Genomic DNA, 27,891 nt, shown 5'->3' with positions numbered 1-27,891 from the left:
CTACACCCATCTCAAACTTTTATAACATCCTTAACGTGCATTTCCCGGTCCTGACGCTTGCTGTTTGCTGCTGCTGCCTCTCCCCATTATTTTCCGCAGGCGACGCAAAAGGAGATCGCTAAGCGGCAGGGCTCGCTGGCGGCCGCGGCGGACACGGGCGCAGCGCTGCAGTCTCTGCTCAAGGGGCCCGAGAGCTCGGCCATCGACGACAAGCTCAGCCTCCTCAACAGCAACTGGATCGCGGTGACGGCACGCGCCGAGGAGTGGCTCAACCTGCTACAGGCGAGTTGGGGGAGGGGGGGGGGGCGGTGTCGGAGGACGGGCACGATGAGTCTGCGTAACAACTTTTTTTCATCTCTTTCTTTCCAAGTGCCACTTTTTTTTTATGACAGCAACATGCGAGTCGACGGGATGCGTCCTCTGGTCTAACACCGTTTGAGACGAGGCTCGGAAGAAAGCTGTCTCTGGTGTGGACCAATCAGTTTCAAAGACAATGCATAAATTATCAGAGTATGTTTTTTGTTTGCATTCTGACCACAAGTATTGTGGATAATGCAGACATGGTTCCTTGTAAAAGGTTTCAGTTTGGTGTTTTAACATCTTAACACCTAAATTTTGATTTAAAGCTTTCGTGGCTGCAGGGATTCATATTCTTGGTTCTTTCGTGACTTTACCGAAAGAACAAAGAATATCCTAACACCTGTTTTGTTGCCAGAAAAAAGGGGAAAACCTATTCTCATATTTTGGTACTGGCAGGTTTCTTCATTTCAAGGACGGATTACGGTATGCGGGTGTCACCGTTGTCTCGGTTGGCAGGCGATTGCGGTTCATTTTAAACCACTGTTTCGTAAAAGAACAAAACACAACGCAAGCGACACGTGCAATTTGTGCCGAGCACCTTTTAAATACCCTTGTCCGCGTAGCTCGAAGTTAATTTGTTCCCGGTCTACTTGTGCATGACCAAAATAAACATGTCTGTATGCACGACGGGCGTACCATCACGCGGCTGGAGATGATGGTGATGAATGTCTGCGTAGTTGTTTGTTAATGGGTTTGCAATTAATCATTGTGCTTACTAATTAATTATCTGATAGCGCGGCTTCTTAATTGTCATTCCTTGTTTTAATTGCAAAACACTTGGAATTGCTCACTTATGTCACCTACCTCCCGGTGATTTGCTCCCACGCGTTTTGTTACTTCTGCCCGGGCTCCTGCCTCCAAACAGGAATACCAGGCCCAGATGAACAGCTTCGACCACAACATCGCGGACATAACCACGTGGATATACCACTCACAAGTTATGATGGACGACGCGGAGAAGCTGTCGGCCAACCAGAGGGACGATGTGTTTAAGGTACGGAAAGCGCGGGCTCAACGAACTGCTTACAACAGATAAGTACTGAAAATAGCTTTCGATTTGCTTCTGCGCATAGTTTAATTTGTGACAATGGTCGGGCAAAGGGGCACGGGCGCTACGGTGGCAAGATGTTAACTACCTCGCCTGATATACAGGAGGTCGTGGGTTCGATCCCGACCCTAACGCCTATTTGTAGTTTGCATGCCTCTCTCCCTGTGGTCGCTTGGATTTTTCTCCGGGTCCTCCGGTTTTTCCCTCCACATTTAGAAACAAAGTGCGTTTAGAGTATTTGGCTGCTATGAATTTCCACATGATAAGCCACTTTGTTGAGCTATCATTTGTGGCCTGGTCTCTTCTTAAAAGAGCGATACAGCTCAGTGGGCATTACCTGGTAAAATATAAAAAATCTTTCAAATAGCTTGAAATGTATTAGACGTATTGCTCTTAATAAGCACATCTACAAATTCTAGATTTGAAGCTTTCGTGCCTGCAAGGATTCATATTCTTAGGTTTTTTCGGTAAAGTCACGTAGGTAAAAAATTTTAATTAATAAAAGTAAAATTTAAATCACGACGTTTCGGAGGCAACACAAGCTTCCGTCTTCAGGTGGAACCGTCACAGCACGATTGCTGTATCAAGTAAGAGAAATTCCAAGAGAACCGTCCTTGTATATATACTGGTTATTTTTTTACTTACATGAAAAAACCTAAGAATATATCTACAAATACCCGGCACAACATTAGCAAAGGGCTTTATGCTGTTTCCTACTATGTCCAGCTTCATTAGGGCATGAACAGTGTTCCGGCCAGAGTCTTAGGCTTTGTTTCAAAGTTTACGTTTGCTTATTTATATCGAGAACACCCTTCCAGTTTACTTACAAGGTTTCCGCTCTACTTAAATCCAGCTTCATGAGGTCGCACCCTCGTTAAAACCCACCATTGTCGAAAGCGCCTGTGCTTTTTAGAGGCATCGTGAGACGCATTCACCCAACGTGTCCTGTAAGTCCTTGGAAAGGGTTTCAAATGAAACGTTCAGTGCATAACGCCTGCAGACGTCACAATTGTCGCAAACAGCAGGGTAGAGATTCAGAATAATTTCTCGCTTCAAATTACTCACTGTTGTCCTTTCCCCCAATGCGCGCGCTCACCTTGGCGGCGATGTACAATGTCGCGCTTGTTTTTCCTTCCGACTCAAGGATTTCTGTGACAAGGGTCTTGATCACCGTGCAGTTTGTGCGTGCCTGCGTGCTTGCCTGCGTGCGTGCGTGCGTGCATGCCAAAGCTCATATCAGTTCGTTGTTAATATCGGAGCGGGTCCTGGGCCTTCTCACAATCGACTCGGTCTTAAAAGCGAGCGAGTGAGTACCTGCTACGGCGTATAAAAGTCAGCACTGGGGGGAGACAAAGGTGACCGGGTTGGGTTCTGGGCAAACCCGCGGATCCGCGTGTCGCGCTCGCTTCGTGATTTTGCATCTGTGGTGTGTTTGTCATAACTGCTCATGCTGCCTGGTTAGATATTTTCCAAATTAAATGCTGTTAACACTGATGCTTAAGCAAATACATCTGCCACAAAACAGTGTGTTAAGCTGTTATGGAAAATAATTATTGGTCACATGTTAACTTCATAACTTTGCTAAAAATTAAGCAACATGATTCAAGGTCAAAACCCCAAGCTTGAGTTTGCGTCTCTGAACCAATCACATTTAATGTGTGCGTGAGTGTGTGTAGTGTCCATATGCTGTGCACATTTGTGCGTGTGTTTTTTACATGTGTAGAGGAGTTGTATAATGTGTGTGTTTTACATGTATGTGTCTTTGTGTTTTACATGTGCTGTTTATATGCTCTGTATCTTTATGTTGATATCATCTGTACACCTACACCCTGGCATAGGGGATATTACTCTGTGCTACATAGAATTCACTCAGGCTTAATTCTTTGCTATATAATGATTATTGTAATAATACTTCACAGTCCTTAGTGCATTGCTGGATGAAGGCTATACCTACCATGTTGGTCAGTGCTGGTGAATGGGGGAACCCAGCACCGGTTTCAGATATTACTTGGCACTGGTTTTAGCCGTGGACTGGACTCAAACTCGGATCAACCAGGTCAAGGGTGCAGCACAGAAACCTTTGATCCACCGCTCCACGTTGTGACACCAACAACACGGGTGAAAATCGGCATTGGCACCTGGCCTGCGCTGGGCCGCTCGGTTAACGTCGCCTGAACACACATGTCAGCAGCAGCAGCTCAGGGGCGGACAGAAGAAGCCCGGAGCGATAGGTGCTCGCTAGCAAGCGCATGCCCCTAGCCGTCTGGAAGAAGACCAAAGGAGAGAAACCTTTGTCGTTCGGTCTTTGCAGCGTCTGCAATCGGAGCTGCCTGGTACGAGCCATAAGGTCGAGGTGGTGCACGACCAAGCGGGCGAGCTGATGGCAAACCGCGGCGATTACTGCCGCCGACTCGTGGAGCCCAAGGTGACCGAGCTCCATCAGAGGTTCAACTCCGTCGCTCAGCGCATCAAGACCAGGAAGGTAAGGAGTAGGAGAAAATATGAGGACACCCACACACATACACAAGAGAGTAACACTTAGAGCTCCACACGGATAGATTCATTAACTCGTTGCTATCATTGCCATCTCACGCGTCACCTCGCAGTCCCCCGGCCTTCGAAGGCCTGGTGTTTCCTAACCCATCTCTCACCCGACTAACCAACCACACCCAACTCTGCTTCCGAGATACGATGAGTGCGGTTTGCATTCAGGGTGATTCAATTGTAGGCAGAATAGATAAATCTCACAAACTAAAATTATTAAAGTGTTGCTTTCAAAAAGTACATCTTTCGCGACGCCTTTGAAAATCCGGTTATATTATTTTTTCCATTTTTACAACGTGGTGCCATTCTTTTTTTTTAAGGCTGACGAAGTGGAAGTGACAGGGTCAGTGATGTGCACTGGAGCGAAGGGCGTGCACACCAAGGCGTGCACACCAGGGCCGGCCACTTGCTCTCGCTAGCCTCGTACTTTAACCTTTTACCAGAAAACATTTGCGCAGACATGCGAGATGGCCCGTTATGTTTCATCGTTTTCCGATTATTTTCTCTCTCCCTTTTATTTCTATTTCGAGCGGCGCAATTAAAAATAATGACATCCCAGCCATGTCGCTCATTTGGCAATGTAATGTTATTGTTTTTATCAAACAAATATATATATCTATGTATAATGCCGTTTTTTTGTGTTTAGATACAAACTGTACAAAATTGCTCATTGAAATTAACTTTTTCTTATTAATTATTACGCATACATGAAGCTGAAAAATACTCCATGACGTTAGTTGACTCAAAATTTTTAAATAAAATTTTATTTTGAAAGGTTTATGTTTATGACTGCCTTTCAGGGGTGTGTGTGTATGTTAGGAATGGCATTGTTGTGTTTAGCACACTGCTTATGAACCCAGCTTCCCAAGTTCGATTCCCAGCCATGGCTAATATCAGTGACAAGTAATATCAGTGCAAGTCCTGTGCCTTCCCTAGGTTAACTCGGCCTTAAATGAGTACCTGGTGCAGTGTATAAACATTATCAATTGGGAGTCGAAGGTGGCTGGGTGTGGAACTGGCCACATCACCTCCTGCGTGTGCCTTGTCAGTCTTAATAGGTGCTCGCTAACAACAGTATGAGCTGTATGAGGGATGCATGTGTATTTTTCTGGGTTGGGCTGTGTTGACAATTCCCTCTGTCAAGCTTTTGCCACACACGACTGTGGCGTCTTCAGGAGTTAAATTTGGTTATCTCGCCCAGTATTCCTACCTTATATATTGTTTGCCTTACGGAATGCTGACTAAGATGGGTGGCTCTTTGTGTGTGTATGTGTGTGCATGCATTTGTATGCATTGTGGGGGGAGCGGTTGTGCAGTGGTTAGCGTGCTGCACTACGAACCCGGTGACCCGAGTTTGATTGCCGCTCACGGCAACACCGGTGACGATTATCTGCACCGGTCCTGGGCCTCCCCTAGGTCGACTCAGCCTTAAATGAGTACGTGATATGCTGTGTAAACATCACCACTGGGGAGACAAAGGCGATCGGCAGTGGTGCTTGCCACCCATGCCCTTCGTGTGCTGTGCCGGCCTTCGCGGGTGCTCGCTTAACAGCACTTTGGTCCAACAGCCTGTTAAGACTATACGGTGGAATCTTTGTACGCATCGTTTATTTAATCTTCAATGTATCCGACGCAGCCCATATCGGTGAGCCCGGTCCCAGTGGTCGCCGCACGCGAAGCTGAGACGGTTCCTGCGTCCCCTCCGGCCAGCGATGTAATTCAGCAGAAAGTGGAGCAACAGGTCTGCAATGCACCTCGATCGCGTTCCGTGGCGTTCATGCGCGTTTGTACACACACAGCTCGAAATATAATTCAACAAATGTATCGTCTACGTCCCCAAAGTAGCTTCATGAACCAGCCCGTAGCGCAGGAGTCACATTTTTTTAATGAAGATATTTTTAGGGGAGGCACATTGACAGCGCAATTGGAATGACCCCGTATTGCAGCCATGGAATTATTTGCCTTACATCTTCAGACTTATTCAAAATCCCCAGCTTGAGTCACATGATTCAGAACAATATAGATTTGCGTTTTGTTTATTTACATTTCAGCCGATATTTGTCTAATACAGCCAGAGCAAAAATAAGCGCCAGATGGATTTATGCTCCACAGGAACCTAAGACTGCAGAAATGTGGTGGTATTCATTTACAGTAGCAGTTGATAGAGAATAGTTACATATTATGTGCATTATGAAGCCACTGGAGCTATGCACTTTTAAGTCGAGATGGAAAACTCACTTCTTTCGAACTGTTTTCTGTGTATAGTTTATTGTTGTCCATCCCCCATACCTACGATTATAACGGTTGGCTACGTACGGTGCGAAGGAAGTTCAACGTACACACGTGCACACACTTTAAGGCATTGTGAAGTGTTCTTACCACTCAGCTGGACTGTGTTGATGTGTGCTTTGTGAACAACGTTCAGGTTTAGCTGCTGCCTCTGCATGCGCATCACGTTCGTTTTGTGCCATTTCTCTCAGTTTTAAGGTTGTGAACTTTTTGCACACATATGTATTTACCCCAATTTTATCCCGACTCTGCTATTGGGTGTCCAGGCATGAGACAGAGTACATTGGTAAAGCTGTGGAACGCCTTTTAGAGGCTGATCCGTGGACGAGATTTTTAACGGAGATTTTTCCCTAAAATCCTTTTAAGTGACCTTCATTTTTTTATCCTTCACACAGAAGGGGGTCTTCACTTTCCCACTTGCTCCGCAGTGAGATTGTCGCACGATAGCCAAACTGATACCTTATTCATTTCAGTGCTGGAATTGAGTGCCAAATGGAGTTCAAAACCAAAATAGTGCGCGCAGTCACCGGTCTCTGTTCTCGACCGTCTGCTGCTACGCTTGAGCACGTGGTTTAATTATGGGTGCCTGCTCGAATTCGAACCGATGATCTCATTGGTGCCAGCTCATTGCTCTGACCTCTGAGCCACCTCCAGGAAATTCGCTTTGGTAACATTGCCTCTCCTGGGGGGGCGGGGGGGAACTCGGGGGGGAACTCGGGGGAAATTATAAAAAAAAAACAATATGCAAGTAAAACTTCTACCTCCTGCTTTTGTGTAACTGTAGAAGCTTTATCCGCCAACAAAACAACCGAACGACTTATGCCGTTATCCGAGACTGTCCTTGCGAACACAAGGACTATCGCCTATCATGTGTGACGACCACTCATTGCAGGGCATGTCGAGGTGGACCCCGACTGTTGATAAGTAGGCCTCGTCCAAAGGATTTTGAAATACATTTGTGTTGCGCGCTCTTCGCTTTTCCTGAAGAGCCTTTGGCAGAAACATCGCCCATTTTATTTTTCAACTTGTGAAGCTTGGAATACCAACCGTGATGGTGGGGGTAGACTTCTCCGATTCTTTCTGCTGGCTTTCGTACGAATAATTTATGCGACCAATAACTGGGACAGAAATATTTTCTGTGAGACCAGGCTGCAATGAACATAAGCAGCAGGGTGTCTTCCTTTACCATAGGGTTCTTTAAATTTCATACCGCTGCATGTTTTCCAATGGGCACCTCATTTGAGGCAGAGAGCAGGCTAACCTGCCAGCGACCCTGCCTGGGCATTGATCCCAATTGAGATGTCTGTCCCACTGGCCTGGGTAAACCCGGGAATTGGCATTAAAACGGGGTCCTTCAGGCGCTGGGTCGCCCACAAATCTGTTTATTTCCCACATTCTTATTGTCTGGATACCAAGAGCATGCCAATGAATGAAAATAAAATCCCTCATGTTTTAACGTTTCTCCCAAATTACTTTTATCGGTTTCTTCCTCTTTTTTTAATGCTGAGTTATTCTTTAAGGTTATATATATATAGAAATGAGGAAGACACACTGTTATGCCATGGCTCGGTTAAAAAAAAAATGTAAGTAGTGACAATCCGATGTCAGCTTTATAAATAAAGCAGAGCATAAGGCAATTTCCCGCCAATGGCTTTGGCCCAGTCCAAGGCTGATGCAAAGTAAATGTGAAACTGCTAACGCTGATGAATACTGCGCGCATGTTGACTGTGGCTTTGATTATGTTTCGGGATGTGTATCTGCCAGTGTTTAATCCCCTTGATTTGATGGATGCATGCTGTTCCATCCCAGCAACCTTCCGCATGTAGCGTAGTTTAACGGTGATTTGCATGATCGTAATTTATGCCCGCACTTCTCCCTCTCTGTCTTGCTGTCGTCTTCTCTCGTGCACATAACTTCCACTGTGATCTATCTTGCTTTTCCAAACCTGTTGGCTCCTCTGATAATTCTGCATTCCTCTCCATTTCCATTCTGGTTTTTTGACTGCCCTCACGTTATATTGCTCATCTTCTGCATTCTTCTTTGCTGAACCCACTCGCCACACAAACTCACGTGTACAAAACAAAGAGCACTTACCTTAACTGCCCCTAACTATTTTGCTTGCTTGTTTGCTCTTGGATGAACTCTAACCCTTGACCCCTACCCCGACCCCTCAACTGCACGCATCGCAAGTAGAGGCGACTCTTGGAGGCCAGAAAGCCGATTGGCTCAAGCCACGCCAAAGGCAGCTACCGATTGGCTAGCTTGTCGTCTGTTCGGTCAGAAGAGAACTCGCCCGCTCCCCACAGCACCAAATCCCCCTCCCATATCGTCTCGCTACAGGCAAGGACTTTAACTAAACACCAGCACCAACAGAAAACAAAAAAAGACGAGATATTTAGCGGGATTATCTCCATTCAAGGCGTTCTGTGTGCTCTTTTAGGGCCTTTGAGGACATTCGTTTACCAGAGTGTTTGCGCCTTTGTTAAATATTGCGTCATTATTTTCACGTAATGGAAATGGAAATGAAAATTGTAAAGGGATGTTCTGAGTTTTCTTCAAACATTTCTGTTGGTTCTTGTAGACACTCAAACCTGTGTGTTTTTATTTGTTTAGTCACTTGGTTTATTTGCACTTATTTTATTTGCATATTTTTATTCCTGTATCACAAATCCCATTTCGCCTCATGGCTTTTGCATCTTTTTTAATATATGTATTGCATATCATTAAAAACCCACAAGAGTTTGAATTCATTTTCAGTTTGTTCTATTTGCATTGAGCCCCTGAGACTTCACCAGTCATAGCAAATGGAGCGGCTGTCATTGCAAATTATCAAGATCGGATTCGGGCTTTAGGAGTGATTTTGGCTCACCACATCGCCCATATGCACGTGGAAATGTGCCGTCACGTACAAATCAGGCGCCCTGCATTCAAAGCAGCGCCGATTAAACGTAAAAAAAAAACATATATATGATTGCTTCCTTCTCCACATGGCGAGAATGACCGTGAGCCTTGGTGTGGAGACGGGTCGGCCAGACAATTGCCAATAGTCAGTAGAAATTGCTAAGCATACACGTGACTAGTCGAATAAATTCACAGGACAAAGTCAATAAAATTAATTAATAATCCACGGGCAGCATACAGCCGGTCCGAGATATTACATTCACCGGGTGGACATTTTTAAGACGTTTAGTTTGAATGCAATCTAACACGCACGCTCCGCACGATAACTGCACGCCCACGCTAAACCATCATTTCGAGCCGATGTTATTCAAAGTGGTCCGCTAATATTGTTGTCATCCATAGCAGTGTCTAAACCATTCTACACGATGTGTGTGCTCGTCCCATTTTTTTTGCACCCCCCCCATCGTTCATTCGTGTTTGGGCCCCATTGGTGGGCTTTTTTTTTTAACTCAAGAAACAGTCACCTGTGAGTCACGCCGTTGATAATTTTACGTGCATAAACCCATAAGGATGCACGTCACGTTGTAGCGTGTAGAATTTCGCCACAATCTTGAATAAAAAAAAACTACCCCGACCGTACCTCCCACATTTGCTGTTAGGGTATTTGCGGAGGGCCTTTAAAATGCGGGGAGCGCAATTATACGGATTAGCGGGAATGAGGGGAATAATAACGATAACAATGAAAGTAGTAGTAGTAATAATAAAAGTAATAAAAATAAAATTAATTGCAGCGCGACAATTTATAGGACATGCAATTTCCATAGACATGAGAACAAAACGGCAAAAACGTTGATGTGTCCGGTAATTAAAGTGTTAAATGACTGTAATTTTCATAATAGGTTTTAATCATAGCCTTCGTCAAGGATCACTGAGTGTGTTGCGACAGCGGCATTAAATACATTGTACACACCATGCCCACACGGGCTGCACAAACATACATTCTTTTGGAGCTATTCGTTTTTAGTCATTTTAAAACGCCATCGATTTTTGTTTACATACTCACGCACGTGCGTACGATGTGCCACGCGTTATTAGTTGCGTGTTTTCTTTTTTAATCGGGAGAAAACAATTACGAGTGCGTGCCACTCGTTTACGTAAAGTCGGCGATTCCGAGGTTTTTTTTGCGCTCACGGTATTCAAATTCACGTCGATTCCCAGGTCGTTGTTTTGTCAACGTGGCCGGTGCCTAGTGGTGACCCCGTTTTTGTGTTGATGAAATTCTCTGCGTTGCCAGTCTAACGCAGGGGATCAATCACAACCGCAAAAAAGAAGAGGCATTGAACAGTCTCCACTTGAAAATAATTTCAACAGCTGCTGCCGTTCCACCAGCGCACACACATATTAAATTAGCAGAACACTGTTTCTGTGTCTCCACGCATAAATAAACATTCTTTAACCCATCGGGCCCATTGCCTCTCCAGAACAATATTACGCGGCGGAATGTGTTCGGCGCACACGCGTTAGGCCTGTCGTCTTCTACAATTACAACGCGTGACTAGGCAACTGTTTTAAAGCGGCCCTGACGATCAGGCTGCTGTCGGGGGACCCGGCTGAGTTTTGGAAGCCCTAACGATCGACCTGTTTTTGTTTTTTTGGACCCGCATGGGTTTTTCGGCCGCGGCCACGTCGGCCCCGGCCGTTTTGCATTGGCGGCGACAGGGAGGGGAGCGCATGGCGTTTGGCGACGGCACGGACGGGCCCACGTCGCCGGAGGCCGCTACTACCGCCGGCGTCGTCTTTGCGGCGGCCTCTCGCGAACAGGGCCTGGAGCACGCCCTGAGGCAGCTCGACGCGGACATTCAGCGCGGAGAAGATTTGTACGAGGAAGATTTTGAGGAAGGAAAGGTGCGTGCTGGCCACGTGGAGGTCCCTCGGCCTCTGTAATCGCTATAACACATGAATGTAATTGTGCGCGCGCGTGTGTGACCCATATTGGTGCATCTGCCAGTCATCTCGGTCAGTCAAAACCACGGCACCTGCTGGGGCTGTTCCGTGACTTTCTGTCAGCGAGCCTTCGACACTTTACGTGGCCTTAAACTGCACCTGGCCTGGCACAGGTGTCGTGGTGATGTCACCGGCACTTAGTGGCGAATGGTGGGTGTTGTTGTTGTGACCCATGTGTAAGGGGAGCGATGGCGTAGTGGTTAGGGCGCTGCGCATTGAACCCGGCGACCCAAGTTCGATTCCGGCTCATGGCCAACACCAGTGATGATTATCTGAACTGATCCTTAGCCTCCCCTAGGTCGATTCCACCTCAAATGAGTACCTGGGGTGGTGTGTAAACATCACCACCGGGGAGACAAAGGCAGTGTTGGCCACCCACCCACCCCCTCGTGTGCCATGCCAGCCTTCAGAGGTGCTCGCTCACAGCACTTGCCCCACCAGTCTGTTCAGGCTATACGGGGGGACTGTGTCTTTGTGTTTGACCCACGGGTTGTCTGCTATCCACCAGGGTGGGGGGGCAGGGGAATACAAACAGCCGAGGTGGGGGCCACAGACACAATCCAACTTTAGACAAATGTTAAATGCTGCTCCCGCTGTTGGCAACTTACGTTACGACGGGGCAAGTCTGAAGAAAACCCACCAGCAGTGTAAAATATAGCACTGACATTATGTTTACTTGACTATAAAAATGTAGAAGGGTGGGGAGGGCCAATGCTATCACGTTTCCCCCACCAACCCTCATAAATGTTATGAATTGTCACAATTTAGCGGTGTCTCTTGATTCAAGATTCAATTATATTTTTTCTTGCTGATATGAACTTTGCCTGTTTTTATATTATATCGTTCGCACAGTTGTGTTTGCACCATTAGCCAGAATGTTATTGTTTGTGGTATAATCTGCGTGCAATTTTCATGAATCTTAAAATATAATCTCTTCTCGCATGCCCCAATCAATGCACGTATCATAAGTGTAAGGATCCATTTAAATCGATTATGAGTTGATGCGGAGTTACGTGCCCTACATTAGTTCAGCCTCGATCATATTACGCAACAGGCCCAACTAAAATTTCACTTGATTATAATTGTTTAATATTTCTGAGAGAGAGAATAAAGAATTCAATATTGACGTTTTAGCTAACTGCAAATGTTACAGTTCAGATGTGAGAGGCGAGAGACTTGTAAAGCTGTGTGATATAAAGGGTGAGGTTTAGTTAATACCTGTTCAAAAAGGTCAAGTTTCTCAGTGCTTAAATGAGCTTTGGCTGGCACTTATTACACCAGTGTACCCTCTCTTTACCAGTACAACTATTAAGCTAAAACAAGTGCTTGCTTACACCTCCGAAGAGGAGAAGGACCTACCACTATAAGGAGCTCTAGAAGAGCCACTCCAGGGGGTATTTGGCCTACTTCTCCATACTGGCTGGATCTCTCTTCTTGGTTCTTTCCGTAAAGTCACGTAGAAGGGAAATAATAAAATAATAAAAATAAAACATGTTTTATTTTTATTATTTTAAGAGTAGCAGTTAGTCAATCGGGAGGCTGCATTTAGTGACGTAATGACTGTATACTACCACCTATTCAAAGAGATCCAGCCAAATTTCGATGTAAAGCTTTCGTGACTGCAGGGATTCATCTTCTTGGTTCTTTCGGTAAAGTCACGTAGAAGGGAAATAATAAAATAATCAAAATAAAACATGAAGATGAATCCCTGCAGTCATGAAAGCTTTAAATCGAAATTTGGCTGGATTTCTTTGAATAGGTGGTAGTATACATTCTTTATGTCACCAAATGCAGCCTCCCGATTGACTAACTGCTACTCTGAATGTTAAACGAATTGTGTGTGTGTAGAGGAGGGAGGACCGCTGTAAACGTTGCTCATGACTGACAATAACTGTTGCCTGGCACTCAAAGTCGGGTTGCCAGGTTGAGAGTGCAGTCTGTTTACCACCACACTATAGCTCACAGGAAACAAGTCGTTTATCCGACAAATATTGACATAATGCGCTTATTTATGTTTTGATGATTTAATATTTGCTTGTAATATCTAAAGAATTTGTGTGATTTGGTTGAAAAATTTTAATTTATGCGATAAGTTAGAATAGCCAAATAGTTTATTATCTAAAGGTGACATGAAACCATAGATCAAACTGCTTGAGAGACTATAGATAGAAATGTTACTTTCTTTTTACCATTGACACATTTAACGGGGTACACATTGGGGAGAGTAAAGTAATACATAAAATGGAGCAATACGAAGCCATATCCAATGGCTGCACAAAAATATAATTAACAAGCGTCTCTGCAAAATGGGATTTCTTGATCAATACTGATAGAAGGCATTGTGTCAGTGACCTAATATTGGCAGAAAAGCCTATTTATTCAGCTTTTTTTTTTAATATCCTCATGTCTCCATCAAAGCCTTTACTCTGTACCTCCGCTCCTGTATGAGGCCATTTGGGACCCGCATGGCATAACACAAGCAAATCTGGCCTTCGCTATTTCAATTCGGTGGGGCAAGGGGGGGGGGGGCTCCTGAAGATTGTGGGAAAAAGAAACATCTCTATTTTGTTCTGTTGCATCCGGAGATATTGACGGCATGTAGAGTTTTAGAATTATATTTGTGTCATTATAAATACATCAGAGGCTTCAACACGTGTCACTCACGTAGACATTTGTTGTAGAAATAGAATTTAAAAAAACGCGTTCTTATATTTTGAAATAGTTTATGACAACACCTTCAGTTGTCAGTGTTTGGAAAGCTGCGATTGAATTTTTATCAAATAGAATTTACAACAGTGAGCAAAAGCGAACTAATTTAGTTTCTTTGTCATTTAAAATTGTTCTGAGCGAACATTGTGAAGCTTGCCAAGGTTGATAGCGGTCATTTAAGTTGAAACAAAGTCATCACGATTACAAAATTGAAGAATGCAAGGATGGAAGCGCAGAGTAATGGACACAATGATGCTAAACAAATGCTATAAAAAAAACAAGTAAAATAATAATAATCATGGTAGAAATAAATGGCTTCCATTGTTATGGCAAAAAGAATCAATAAATTATATAACTCCCCTGTCTGTGATTTTATTAAAATCCCCAAGGCAGGGGAGGAACCAGCGTCTTTAATATCCACATTTATTTCCTAAAGTCAACATGGCATTTGTATTTTATTAAGCCACTTAAAATGAGTAACTTCACTTTAAAAAAAAAAAAATGTGTTTATTATTCCCACTGCTAATGATTTTTTTACGTGAAAGGACACCACATGTTGCAATGGGAATTGGAATTCTCGCAGTTTACGTTGGCAGACTGTTAATTGCTTCAAATTGTAAAATTGCTTTGACAGTCTATAATTGAGGTGGCAAATGGCACTCGTCTAATCACTGCGGGGCCGGAGAGTGGAGTACGTGGTGGCGCACCGCGGTAAACACCGGGGTCGGCTCCGTAATTTCACACTTGCCAATCTTACGTCGCCGGGAATTTCACACTTGCTCACTTAAAGAAAAGGGAAAGTGTGGTAATTAGTCGGACGTGAAACCCACCCCCCCCCCCCCAACCGATTACAAATCACGTGGAGGAGATTCTGCTAATTGCACATTATGGGCGGGCGACGAGAGGCACGGGGCAGGGCCGGGCTGATTTGAGACTCCCAGTTGCCATGTTAAGTGCGTTCCTTAGCTGATTGGACACCTTTGTCTTGTTTACCCATTAACGTGTTCCATTTCCATGCGGCACGCGCGCACACTGTGCGTGAAACTTTACCTGACGGTGTTTTTTTGAGACTTTGCCCGCTTTGCCAGGATGGTTTCATGGCCCAGATGTAGCATTAAATTTGGTTTGTGCGCTTACCTGCCATAACCGCTAAAACACTGGAAATAAACTATTTGGAAGACGTGCCTGAGGACAAATTTGCGCTCTACGGCTTTCCGACGTGTTCCCGCACACTACCACCTGTCGTTCAGCGAAACGACGTCTGCCGCTTTGCCCCACGTGCTTTCGAATCCAAGGGCTTCGCTGAGTTGTTGAAGAAGTTCTTGATGTTCCGGCATTTCGCTCTGCGTGCTGGGAGCTTCTGCAGGAACGCAACATAGCTCTTAGCCACCGTGCGTCAGAACATCGTGCCGAACAAATGCACGGAACGATTCAAAAGCCCACCAGAGAGATACATCCTTTCCCCCAGGATATTCAAAAATCTCAGTTGGCAGGAGGATTTTTTAATCTAATAGGGGAGAGGAGAGCAGTTTAGGGCTTGATAAACTGTTTGTGTAAGTACCTATAATTGTTATAACATCTCCGCTTTGGGGATGTCACACTTCTGATTACTTAATTCCATAGGGAGAAAGCTTATCCTTACAAACTTTGTTGATATGACAGTGGATATAAGTGGTAGAGGGCAAAACTTTCATGGGGGGGAAATAAAAAAAACGCATTAGATTCTTTGCGATCGCTCTGACATTGCAATGGTAACGTGAGGAGACTTTCGCACATGTGGAAATTGTTCTTTTCTTTACGGGAATCGTGTAACAGTTGTAACACTTACAAGAGGTGTTCTTATCCGATTCGGCAAAATAATCAAAATAAAAAAAACATTTGACCACAAACACCATGCCAACGCACGGGTGATGTCATGAACCATGACTCGTTTATTTGGCATCACTTCCAAATACAGCTCTCCCCTGAGTAAATGCCGTGCCAAGGTATTTCAGGGTAAACACTGTTTACTCCGTAGCATTACCAGGTGACGCTTTGTTATTCCTTAAAATCTATGAGCCAGTCTCGACTCACTTTTTAAAGGATTCAATGGACTATGCTTCGAAATAAATATATTGCTGGCAGAACTAAAGTACTTTTTAAAAAAATCCTTCCAAACTCCCAATATTTTTTTTGTTCCTATATAGTTTCTTCGTCCGATCTTTAGCCAATCTTGTTTCTACTTAGATTCAACTTTCTATTTCTATCAAGCCAGTTGATCTTCATGTGACGAACTAAAACCAGAACATTGTCTTGTTGTTGCTCTTTACTTCAGTACGTATGATAATCTTCTCTCTGTATTCCAAGATGAAACTAGCAACGTTGTGCATGTATAGCCATGTTTATTAAGCCATTCGATAGCCTCTGTGGAGGCTTGGTGGACATCTGTGACATTTGCCCATGATCATCCGATCCGTGATTTGTGAATCCGGCAATGCTGGATCGTGTGACCCAGGGCCTGGCTCTGGTGATCATTGGCAGTCACATTGCCGGCTGTCCTATAATTTTCTATCGTTGAAGAAGGTGACTGCATCTGGCCATGCGCCTGTTCTGCAGTGAGTTCGGGCTGTATTACAATGTGTATATCGGTGACGTGATAATTCCACGTCATTTCATCTACAGTAAAGAAAACTGTTGTTGTTTCAATCTACTCAACCCCACAATTTGATTTTCAATTTTAACTGTGACCTTGTTGCAACGGCGATTTTGATATTTTTTTTCATTGAGCTGTCAAAAAACGCCTCGAGATGCTTGCACGGGGGGCGTTGATTGTGCTCACAGAGCTGTATAAGTGTTGTTTGCATGCTGCGTTAGAGTGAAATTGTAAAACAAAAGTTGCTAAATGTGCTTCAAAAGCCACAGCAGCATTGGAATTTAAATTTTACCACAGTGCCTGATTTTTTCCACCCCCGCCCCCCCCCATGGACATTTTAATCCGCACGCATCCAGCCTAAGATGTTACGGAATTATATATATATATTTAAAACCTCGAATTAAAAACAAGGCAAAGATCTCTTTTTTAGCCTGAACACACTGTTGGGGCGAGTGCTATTTGCACCTATGAAGGCCGGCACAGCACATAAGGGGGTGGGTGGCCAGCACCACATCCGACCGCCTTTGTCTGCCCAGTGGCGATGTTTACACACCACACCAGGTACTTATTTGAGGCTGATTCGATCTAAGGGAGGCCCAGGATGAGTGTAGATAATCGTCACTGGTGTTGGCCGTGAGTGGGAATCAAACTCGGGTCTCAGGGTTCGTAGCGCAGTGTGCTAATCACTATACCACCGCTCCTCCCCCCCTCCCCCCCATTCGCCACTAAGTGACGGTGCCATCACCGCGGCACCTGTGCCAGGCCAGGTGCACTTAGAAGCCACGTGACGTGTCGAAGGCTCGCTGACAGGAGGTCACGGGAGAGACCCAGTTGCCATGAGTTGGCCGACTGAAATGACTCGTAGATGCACCAGCTTTTCTCCCTACTGTGCCATCTTGCTGCATTTTAGCTGCCCGGTGCTCCGCTCGCTGTTGTGAGCGTCGCTCCTCTGCTCTCAGTTGTTGTTGGAGGGCGACTGCCTCCAACTGCTCAGTAGCGTCTTTCACGAGCCTCCTCCGTAATTAAATACACACACACGCATTCAAGGCCTCGATTCTTATAATGCTCAGACGATATATATTTGTCAAACTTCCTAAGTGTTTCTTTTCTAATCTCAATCTGGGCCAACACGTCTATTTTTTTTTTGTACAAACCTTGCCTTGCTTGAAGTGTGCTAGCATTTGTCACCAAAGCATTCTCAATCAGAATGAAAATGGCAAATGGTAATTTTGGCTGCCCCTGGGGAAGAAAAGCATAGTAAACGTATACAAATCCGAAGATCGTTGTCAATATTCTGCACACTTGACGTCAACTATATCCGATCACCCAAGAGTAGCTGTCAGAAAAATGATATCTTTGCATGTAACCACGCAGGTTTAACGTCTTACATGTCAGCTCCTTTTGCCATTGTGCATATCGATAAGCCTACTCAGAATACATTATGAAGGACTTCCATATAATGTTGCCATTATTGGGTGCTATTTTGCACACAAAAAACCAAGGGGCTGCACATATTCCGATGGCAGTGTTAGCATCGTTTTATTTTTCATCATTGACACCTTGTAGTTTAGTTTTTCCTGACATTTACGTGCACTGAAGTCGTCTTGAAAAGCACATTCACGTTTCAGTATTTGGAAAAAAGGAAAATAAAGTATATATTAATGAGTGCTAGTATCAAGGCTGCCGGGGACAATTATCAATGTATGAGCGTGTTCACTTGTTCACACCCCACTCCGTGCCCACCATTGAGTTGCCGCCTTCCTGTCGCAATCGCAGGAGGATGTTGTTGAGGGTTTGGTGGAAGAGGCTTTGAAGACGGGGGAGCAGCTACTGAAAGAAACGAAGGATGAAAGCGAGAGGGAGAGAATCGGTGCCAAACTCAAGGCGCTGAGGAACAAGTACGCGACAATAAAGGTAAGGCCAAAGATGCAGGCCGCCCTTGCCTCCTGGAAGCCCTTGTAAAAAGGGGAAGTTGTTCCTCGTGCCACAACGGGTGTGCAGTCGACCCTCTCCACTCGGGACGGGTTATGCACTTGAAAATGCTCGCGAATGCAGAATTTCCGTATGCAGAAACCTTGTTCCAATGGGGAAAACAATGGAGCTACGTTCCTGGTACGAATAATAACAATGACTACAATGAATGAATTATAAAGAACTATGCGTTTTTTGTAAATTACCTTTGATGCTGATTTGACGGTGATGGAGATGATGGTGATGGTGAGGAATTCAGGGGGATGACTTCTCGGGAGATGCTATGAGAGAAGAAAGTGCGGACGCGCAAAGCGGGCGGCCGAGGTGGCGTGCGAAATCTTCGCAGACAGTTTCAAACGTAGTAAGATTATGTGCGCACCTCCCCGGTGTTGGTGGTCCAGCAACTACGTACACTCGCGAATGCTCGAGTCCGGCGGGTCGCGATTGGGGGAATTAGTGTACATTTAGTAACTCGCGAATAAGCGAAACTCACGAATCCAGAACTCGTGAATAGCGAGGGTTTATCGTATTCCATATCTCCTTCATCAATAAATACATCTCCTGGATAAGTGAAGTGTGCATACATATGTACGCGAGACAGAAGTGCAGAGGAATAAGTCACTGATTTTCTCTTAAGGGCCTTAGGTGGTGAAGTGTGGCCTTGGATAATGGACCCTAGAGCCTCCACAAAGCTGCTTACCAGATTGCATTCAAACACAGCCTCAGAGACGATAGGCTCTCCCGAAGCCGGACACGGCTAGAGGGCTCAAAGTCAATGACACCAGCGCGGAGCCTGCGGTAGGCCGACGCGACCGGTGAAAGCCGTGCCCCTTGGGCGCGCCAGTCTTGAGGGCCGTATTCTCTTGACGTTTGCTGAGGCGCTCAGTTTCTTTGAAAGCCGATCGAGTGGATCAGCCCTCGTTTGCCTCGGGCTCGGCTCGTGGGAGTCCTGAACATGGCCGGGAAACACGACCACGCATGGAGCCACCTCAAAAGCCGTGCTTAGCTTGAGCCAGAACTGAGCCATAGCCGAGCGGTGCACGAAGAATACCGGCCTAACATGTGCTTTGCTTACTGGCAGCTTGTGCTATCTTTTGTTTGTGCGGATTAGTTACTTGTATTCATGTATATGTTTATTTTATGACAGATTCACAATTAACAAAAACTAAACTAAAAATAATAATGAAGAAAATATAGACAATGTTCAAAACTGAGAGGGCGCGTTGTCACCACTGGCAGAGCACGTGCCAGACTGACGCGATCGTTAACCCCCCATGCCCTCGTCTGTCACTGCAACGTGCCCGCCTAGTGGCTGCCTTGCGCTCTCTCAATGTTGGACCTTCAATAGAAAGGTCGAATGTATTTATTCATGAAAAGCGATAATACAGTAAAACAGTCAGTTGGATTGTTGTGTTGCAGGATGGTTAGGGCTGGCGATTTATTGCAAAGGCCTTCAACCAGCAGTGGCTTGCTCATGGATACCGATGATAATGATTTACATTTGCGTAAATTGCAGGCCTCGTCGGTGTAACGGTTAAGACAATTTTACTGCAGACACCTTGCTTAAAGTGGCGGACTGCATTGCCAATTGCGCGTCGTGCTCTCAAATGTTAAACACAATCACGAGCGTATCATTCGGCAGTGCGCTGCGGCACAAGCGCACGCTGCGCTGATGAAATAAATTGGACTGCGCCGATGCGAGAAGGTCGAATATAAATAATTAACGACTGAGAAATCAGAACTGTGCTGATATTCAGCAACGGGCAAAATGGCCCCAGTGATTGATTAGTACAAAACTGCACTTCAGGCAGGAGCATAGCTCACGCTTTATAATCGAGAACCACTCGGTCACATTGGGTTTATCGGCTCTGCTGGTCGGTAAGAACACACCCCGCCGATGAAATGGAACATTCCACCTGATCTCTCGCCGCTTTGCCTCTCCTGTGTTTCTTCTCTGCGCAGGAGGTGAAGACTGTACGTCGACAGAAGGTGATGGAGATATGGCCAAGTTGGTACCAGTACAGGCGGGAGACGGACGAGATGATGCAGTGGTTGGATGACACGGAGCAGAGACTCACTGGAATGGAGGGGACGCCCAATGAGATGGAAGTTCAGGTGCCGATCCCGTCCTTCTTTTATCTCCACGTGCGAAATGTGTCAAAGCCTGAATTCTGCAGGCGTGCATGCATGGCCACACACAGCTCCACTTCATCTCATATTAATAGATGCAGGTGTTATTTAATCTTGTTTCAGAGTCTTTTATTCCAAATATTTTCCCTCCAGCTTAAATTGCCCACTTTACCAGTGCGTGTATACAAATCATGTCTTGTTAATTTCTGTCAGTGATGCATTTATTCAATGGCTGATACAAAGAAGGATCCGTGGGGGCAGACCAGGTACATGTGTGCAGTTGTGCACCCAAGCATAGATGGATTATTCGAGGGTAAAAGTTGATGGTGTTTACACTTTGCCAGAGAGGCACAGGCACGTTTAAAATAAAGCTGTGTTTATTGAGCAAGCCAAAATAATATTATCTCTACCATCATACGCAGTAGCTCAGTGTCATCCTGCAGGCAATGGGACGATGCAACTCCAACCCTCGCAGTTGTTGCCTTGTGGAGGATTAAATTGCATAACATATCTACAACAAAACATTTAATCTACATACCATCCTGATGCAGTGGCATAGCAAGAGATTTACGTGCCGTCTGCCTCCCAATGGACGTTTAAGATGCCACGACGTTCAAGAACGAGTTGGCTATGTGTGCCGGAATCGTGGTCCAAATTTGCCATTTTAGATCGACTGCTCACAAATTATTTGGTTAGAACAGCCACATAGCAACATGGCCTCTTGCTTGCGCTGGCCAGTACTGCTGCGTTCACCTTGTGCCTCGCAGGGTCAGAATCAGAATCTTTATTAAAACGCGAGGAATCCGAAGAACTATGAAGCTCTTCTTCACAGATGTCCAGCATGGGTTTCCCTGCCGCAGAGCGCATCAGGGTGTACCGCGTGGAAGTCGCCCGTATGAATAAATATCAAGTTAAGAGGATGACAATGTTGAAATGGTACGGGGCACACATTCTGCAAGTAGTGTGCGGCAGACTGATGCCCAATCCTGCTGAAAAAAAAGAGCTTCACAGCTCGTCGGATTCCTCCAGTCCAAATAAATATTCTGACTGTGACGGCGTGCCGTGCCGGGGTGCTGGCTTCACCTCTGGCGAGGCTTCGCGCCGGAACGGCGCGGCAGCAGCAGCAGCGGGAGCGGCGGCGGCGCGACGCGTATCGATCGCCGTGAACCCCCGTGCCCGCCGCAGGAGCTGGTGAAGCAGCTGGAGGAGCGCAGGGAGGGCTACGAGACGCTGCAGAGGCGGGCGCAGCAGTTGGCACGCGGCGGCGCCGCCAAAGCTCTGGAGCCCAACATGCTGCGCCTCACCAAGCGCTGGCGGGACCTGGAGAGCCACTTCCTGCAGTTCCGCAGGGCGCAGCACCAGACGGTAACGTCGCCGGCGGTCCTTCCAAACTGCTCTCGGGATTTTCTTCTGTTTTTTTGTCCTTGAAACTGATTGGGCCACACCAGAGACAGCTTTCTTTTGAGCCTCGTCTCAAACGGTGTTAGACCAGAGGACGCCAAAAGGCGTCGAACACCTAGATTTTAAGTTTTCGTGACTGCAGGGATTCATACTCTTTGGTTATTTCGGTAAAGTCACGTAGATATGAAATTTATTTTGTTTTATATCTATGTGACTTTACCGAAAGAACCAAAGAGTATGCGTCTAACACCGTTTGGCACAAGGCTCAAAAGAAAGTCGTCTCTGGTGTAGACCAATCAGTTTCAAGGACAATGCATATATTTATCAGAGGATGTTTTTTGTTTGCATTCTGACCACAGGCATTGTGGTTAATGCAGACATGATTCCTTGTAAAAAGGTTTCAGTTTGGTGTTTTAACATCTTAGCAACTGTTTTGTTGCCAGAAAAAGGGGAAAAACCTATTATCATATTTTGGTACTGGCAAAGGAGATCCCATGATATTATTAAGTTTCATTGCTTATAAATAATTTCATCCAATTTATTCCCTCCACGAACTCCTTTCTCCATCTTTGCTTTGTCAAAATTGAAGGAGAATGATATTATTTTTGTTGACTTTACAGAGTTCGCTGTTACATTGTTGGACGTTTTTTTCTCTTATTTGCTTCACTTGTGCATGACTGCAAAGCGCAGCAGGGGGATGTCACTGTGGAATTTACAGGCAGAGATTGTGAGCTTGAAAGCCACCATCTGAACATTACAGCAGTGCTGCATGCATCTGTTCTGATCTCCCACAGACTGCCACAAACCACATGGATGGTTCTATGCTGTCGTTAATTTTGCACGATGCTGTCTGTTTGAGAGTGTTCCTGAGCCCATTAAAGCAGAGTTGACGCTGACACGATTGGCTATGAGGTAGAGTTGAACGCTCTGAAAGCAAAACTTCATTTTAATAATTTAACTGCGGCTTAGCACATTAAGCGATGAGCTGTAGGGCTGTTTATGATGATTAATACTGCCTGTGCTGTGTCCAAAAGAATAATTGCACAACATCAACAGCGCAGCGTCGCATTTTTAGGACACCTCAACCTGTAGTGGCCACGTTACCAGAACGAAAGGAAAATTAATAATGCCCACACTTCAAGTAGGTATTCTGCGCAGCATTATCGATTGCCCTGTGTGCTCACACGTTCCCATTGAGTTCATTACCCCGTACCGTGGCGTACTTTCACAAATTGTAAGCCACTACACCTAGAAGTCTACTAATCCATTATGTGGAATAACATTTTAGAGTGTGACCAGTGTAGCAAATTTTGATGTTAAAAGTGACTGGAACGGCAGGACAGGGCTGGCGTTTGCCAGAATGTAAACTTGTAAATAAAATGGGTCTAGGTAAATGCTCGCGCCTTTTTACGCGCTGCGGACGGCGATAGGTTGCTCGCAAGCGCGTGAACATTGAGGAAGCCTTAATTAAAATGTACCGTGTTGCACGATCCGCAGACGTAACCACGACGTGCATAATAAATGCAGCGTGACACTTGCAGCGGCAGCAGCGGCAGCAGCGGCAGCAAAACTGCCAGGACCTCAATTAACATTCAGAGTCGATCCAGAGTATCTAAAGGGGACAGCCTGGGAGGCAAAAAAAAACCGGGAACTTGTTTTATTTATAGTAAAATCATTAGAGCGTCCGCTGCTGTCAGTTGCGCAAACGTTTGACGCCTGATTTGCCTAAAAGGGTTTAATGGTGGCGATTCAATTAGCTTGATTGGCACGGAGGTCTGGCACGCGGAGTGGGAGGTGCGCCGCTCTTTAAACGCGTCCGGGCATCGGTGGCCGCGCGATCATTCCGGCCAAATGCACCGAGCGACTCTAAAATTGGTGGGCGGCCGTGCGCTCGCACAGCCATCGTTCGCACCTCCGACGCGGTTATTTTGCCCCTCTTGGTTAATTATTCTTTTCGTTCAGCGTTTTGTAATTTTGCAGCATGCTCGCCCGAAAATAAATGGTTCGTCAGTGAAGTGTCATTACGGTTATTTAAACTGTGGCTTTAAAAAAAATAAAATTAATGTCGACGTAAAAAGTAATGAACCTTTGATATATTGCCTAAGGATTGTTGGTTCTTAAAAATATGCTAATGCTAAGTGGGCACAAGCAAGCGTGTATTTAGTGTTTGAGATCGACGAGTGTGCTTATAGTTCACACTAGCGGTATTTACTTTTAATAAAGAGAACTGGTGATGAGAGAGAACTCGGCTGCAGTGTAAACATTTTAATCAAGAGGAGTATAATTCCCGTGGTCATTGTTCTTCATGTACTCATCTTGTACAATGGAAATACCTTTTAAAACAGGACAAATTAACTGTAATTCATTTAATTGGTGATTGAATGTATGTTGAACTTCTTTCGCACCATACGTAGCCAACCGTGCTAATTAGAGGTCATGAAATTCTTAATTAAATTCAAACAATAGTTTGCCATTGTGCAAATTTTTTTTAAATGCCTCCCCCCACTGCCTTCATCCACCCAGCAGTATAAATGGGTTCACCACAGTCAGCTGGTCCAGACAGCGTGCAAAAGTAGTCAAGTCAAGTAAATTGTATTTTTGTTTACATACGTGGCGACTTTCTGGCACAATTCTGCCACTCACAGCTCCATAACATTAATATTCAACGTATGTTTTTCTCAAGAATTTGAAATATATATATAGGCCAAAAATATACTCGAAAGCTTTGTCTTGTGGAGACTCGTTTGCCAGCATTGGTGTGAGCAAGACGTTGCAGGGCTGCACCTTTACCGTTTATACGTTTAAGCACGAGTGTAAAATGGCACTGATTTATCTTGTATCTCAGGTGAGGTCTCCAAATGTACTGCTTCACCTTATTCCAACAACAAACAGAACTACTCACCCGTGGCACTCTTTCACTCCCCGTCCTTTCCTCAAATTAAAAAAAAACTGGCATAGAATCCATTCCAGATAGCAGCACACCATAGCTTGTGCATTTCTACTTCGGAGGCAAATGCTAAAACAAACCACTTTTTTTCGATATTCAGGGTTGAGCGATGTGGCAGTGGTCAGTGCACTGCACTATGAACCCGGCAACCTGAATTTGGTTTCCGGCGATGGCTAAAATCAAAGGGGAGTGATGTATAGACCAGTCTTGGGCATAACCCCCCATTCATCAACCCAGAGTGACCAGCATGTTGAACCAAGGTTGACAACCGCCATAAACCGATACAGTATAAGGGGAGGCCTTCGTCCAGTGGTCGAGTGACAAAACGTTACGAATTAATGTTATAATTGTTGTGCATGGTAAACACGACTGGCTACGTACGGTGCGAAAGAAATTAAACACATGTACATACATGCATACAAAACGTCAAGAATGGCTATCAGGTCAATGATTAACAATTGATTGTGTTCGTTAAGCTGAGGACATGCCATGCTGAACGTTGCATGGAAATGCAATTTTCTATTCTCGCCATTTAAGAACGTGAACTGATTTTTTTGCGTGATGAAAATGAACACAATCAGAGTGACTTTTGTTGGGTGTTCTCGCATAGCGTTACATTATAAATTTTAATTGGTATACTTATAATGTTTAATTCAGGCAGAGCAGAAGAAGAATATTCCTCTTAATGTGCCAGTGGGCTAAGTATGGAACGTGCCGAAATTAATCTAAATGAGTGAGTACGTGACTTTTACAACATATGATCATTCATGCAGTTCTATATATATAAAAAAAAATGTAATTGCAACTTTATCAATTCGCTTTATAAGTTATTCATCTTGCTTTTATATTCAAATTACGACCTTTGAATTAACATTTGTGCATTAAGTTAAATAATAATTATTTAGTTTAACACGTAGGCTTTCACGACCAATATTATCCATAATAGAGTTTTTTGGATTAGATCGGGTTTACGTGGTCGAACCCAAAAAGAATAATAATGAACCACTACGCCACTCCGCTACCCCATTAAGTTTGGTGCAGCTTGTCAAGCGAAGTCTTTGGGGTGGTGGCATGGCCCAGTGGTAGTGTACTTGCCGCATGCTAATTATAACGGTAAACAATTTACAAACCGCGCACAATTTTTCACGAAATTAACACATTTTTCAAGAATTTGGAGGCCTGGACAGGTGATAGTCTAAATTGGTGAGCCCTTGAGCTGCTGCTTGAGGAGTGGATGGCGCTTTGATGTGCCGTAAGAGAAAGTTCCATGCGGCTGATGCAGCTACTGCGAAAGGCGACTCAGCCAGGACACCCTTGATTCTGGATATTATGAGCCAGGTTGTTAAATGAACTCCGTAGAATGTGGCGGATATCCGTGGTCAGTGGCGGGAGATCTTCAAAGAGAGCTCGGTGTTGTGGTACAGGATAACGGTGTTGTACTGCACTCTTGATTTCACGGGAAGAGTTGTGCGGTCTGAGCCCCAGGCCGTCTGGGTTAATACTGTGGGCACATTGACAGAATCAGAATCTTTATTAAGACTGCAGGAGGAATCCGATGAGCTTCGAAGCTCTTTCTTTAACGGATGTCCGGTACGGTACCGCCTGGTGCATAGTCGACCTTCAAGAACCCGGGACGTTCTTTCACGAAAGAATAGGGTGACGTGTGCTGGCGGCATGGTCTTAGGTTTTGTCAAAATCGAAAAATTGCTCGCACATTTCACTGCCCCGGGAAACGAGCAGCGATCATCTCCACCGCCTGTGAACGCTTAGCAGGCCCCTCCTTGAACACGCCTTGAGTGAGGCTGTCCTGGGAAAACAAATAAACTGATAATAATATATCAGTGAGCTGAGAACATGTCAATGTATAGAGGACTGCAGAGCTTGGGCGATCGTTGGCGCCGGCTCATCGCTTGCCTGTGGTTTCTCCTCGCGCCTCCGAGTCGTTCTCTCTGTCCACGAGGGTGAGGAGCGAACACTGTGAATGTTACAAGTTGCATTTTTAAAAGTATTTTTTTTGTGTCTGGGGAAAATTGTGGTTATATTTCTCCGCGAGTCTTTTATGGTACCCAAGACTTTAGGGGGGGGGGGGGGTCCCCTACACTCGCAAGCAGACAGGATCGAGTGTCTAATGTTGCTCGCAAAAAAATAAAATGCAGCACTTTAAAGTTCTTGCCCGAAGGCAGCGGTTAAATAATTCACAGTCACATTCAGCGATCGGCACGGGTATTGCCGAAATCGGCAAGAGGATGTGTGGTTTTTTTGCAGACAAACGTCGAAGTGGTTTTGTACTTTTTAAAATATTTAGGCTCATTAGTGTAATGTTTTTTGTAACATGTAAGCATTGGAACAACATTACTTCAACTTGTTGTTCACATAATTTTCACAATTACTGCACGCGTATTTATTCATTGCAAATATTTTTGTTTAATCTTTATGTGCTCCCACCTGGTTATTAAGTGAGGATTTTTTTTGTTCTCCTTTCTGCTAAGTGTGCCCCCTATTGGGGCCGATTAAATGTCCTCTTAATAACCCATTTAACTCTACCCCGGGATGCTCCCAGTGTGCAATGATTGGCGCGCTGGACTTGACATATTAGAGGGCATCGGTTCCTTCACCAATCTCACAACCCCGCAGTCGAAAAAACGTCCAAGTTGTTTAAATGCCCCCACCCCTGGTCCTCCCCGTAGTGTAAATGCGTTCACCATGGTTATTCGATCAGCATGTCGTGTCTGGTAGGGTACATTGTTGGTACTCCGATCTCTTCCAAGATCTCTGACCAGTGTGGAGGAGAATGCCAAATACCCTCTGGCAGTGGGGAGGGGGGGGGGATCTCTAGAGTGCTCCCTTTAGTGGAGGCCATTTCTGCCCGAAGTGGCTTGAGAAATAAATTGTACGGCTGCGCCCAACTTTTAATTATATCCGAGCTTGAATTTTACGCATTAACGTATCAAAAGT

At 45.1% G+C, this 27,891-nt stretch overlaps 1 protein-coding gene across 6 annotated transcripts in view; it reads left to right on the top strand.

Annotated features, from left to right (window-relative positions):
- Nucleotides 1–27,891, top strand: part of LOC144734286 (dystrophin-like) — a 636,663-nt gene that overhangs the window by 309,630 nt on the left and 299,142 nt on the right. For 5 of the 6 annotated variants that reach the window (XM_078616429.1, XM_078616430.1, XM_078616431.1 and 2 more), the window contains 9 exons: nucleotides 100–282; nucleotides 1,226–1,354; nucleotides 3,720–3,890; nucleotides 5,589–5,693; nucleotides 8,435–8,581; nucleotides 10,862–11,047; nucleotides 18,264–18,401; nucleotides 20,421–20,573; nucleotides 21,774–21,953. In XM_078616429.1, coding sequence (XP_078472555.1) covers nucleotides 100–282; nucleotides 1,226–1,354; nucleotides 3,720–3,890; nucleotides 5,589–5,693; nucleotides 8,435–8,581; nucleotides 10,862–11,047; nucleotides 18,264–18,401; nucleotides 20,421–20,573; nucleotides 21,774–21,953 — 1,392 coding nt within the window. The remainder of the gene's footprint in view (nucleotides 1–99; nucleotides 283–1,225; nucleotides 1,355–3,719; nucleotides 3,891–5,588; nucleotides 5,694–8,434; nucleotides 8,582–10,861; nucleotides 11,048–18,263; nucleotides 18,402–20,420; nucleotides 20,574–21,773; nucleotides 21,954–27,891) is intronic. The other variant, XM_078616432.1, reaches the window with a different exon arrangement.

This window comes from Lampetra planeri, chromosome 50 (genome assembly GCF_965212315.1).
Source record: "Lampetra planeri chromosome 50, kcLamPlan1.2.h2, whole genome shotgun sequence".
In the NCBI taxonomy this organism is placed as follows: domain Eukaryota; kingdom Metazoa; phylum Chordata; class Hyperoartia; order Petromyzontiformes; family Petromyzontidae; genus Lampetra; species Lampetra planeri.
The sequence above is the reverse complement of the archived record's forward strand: the minus strand, read 5'-3'. Positions and strand labels throughout refer to the sequence as shown.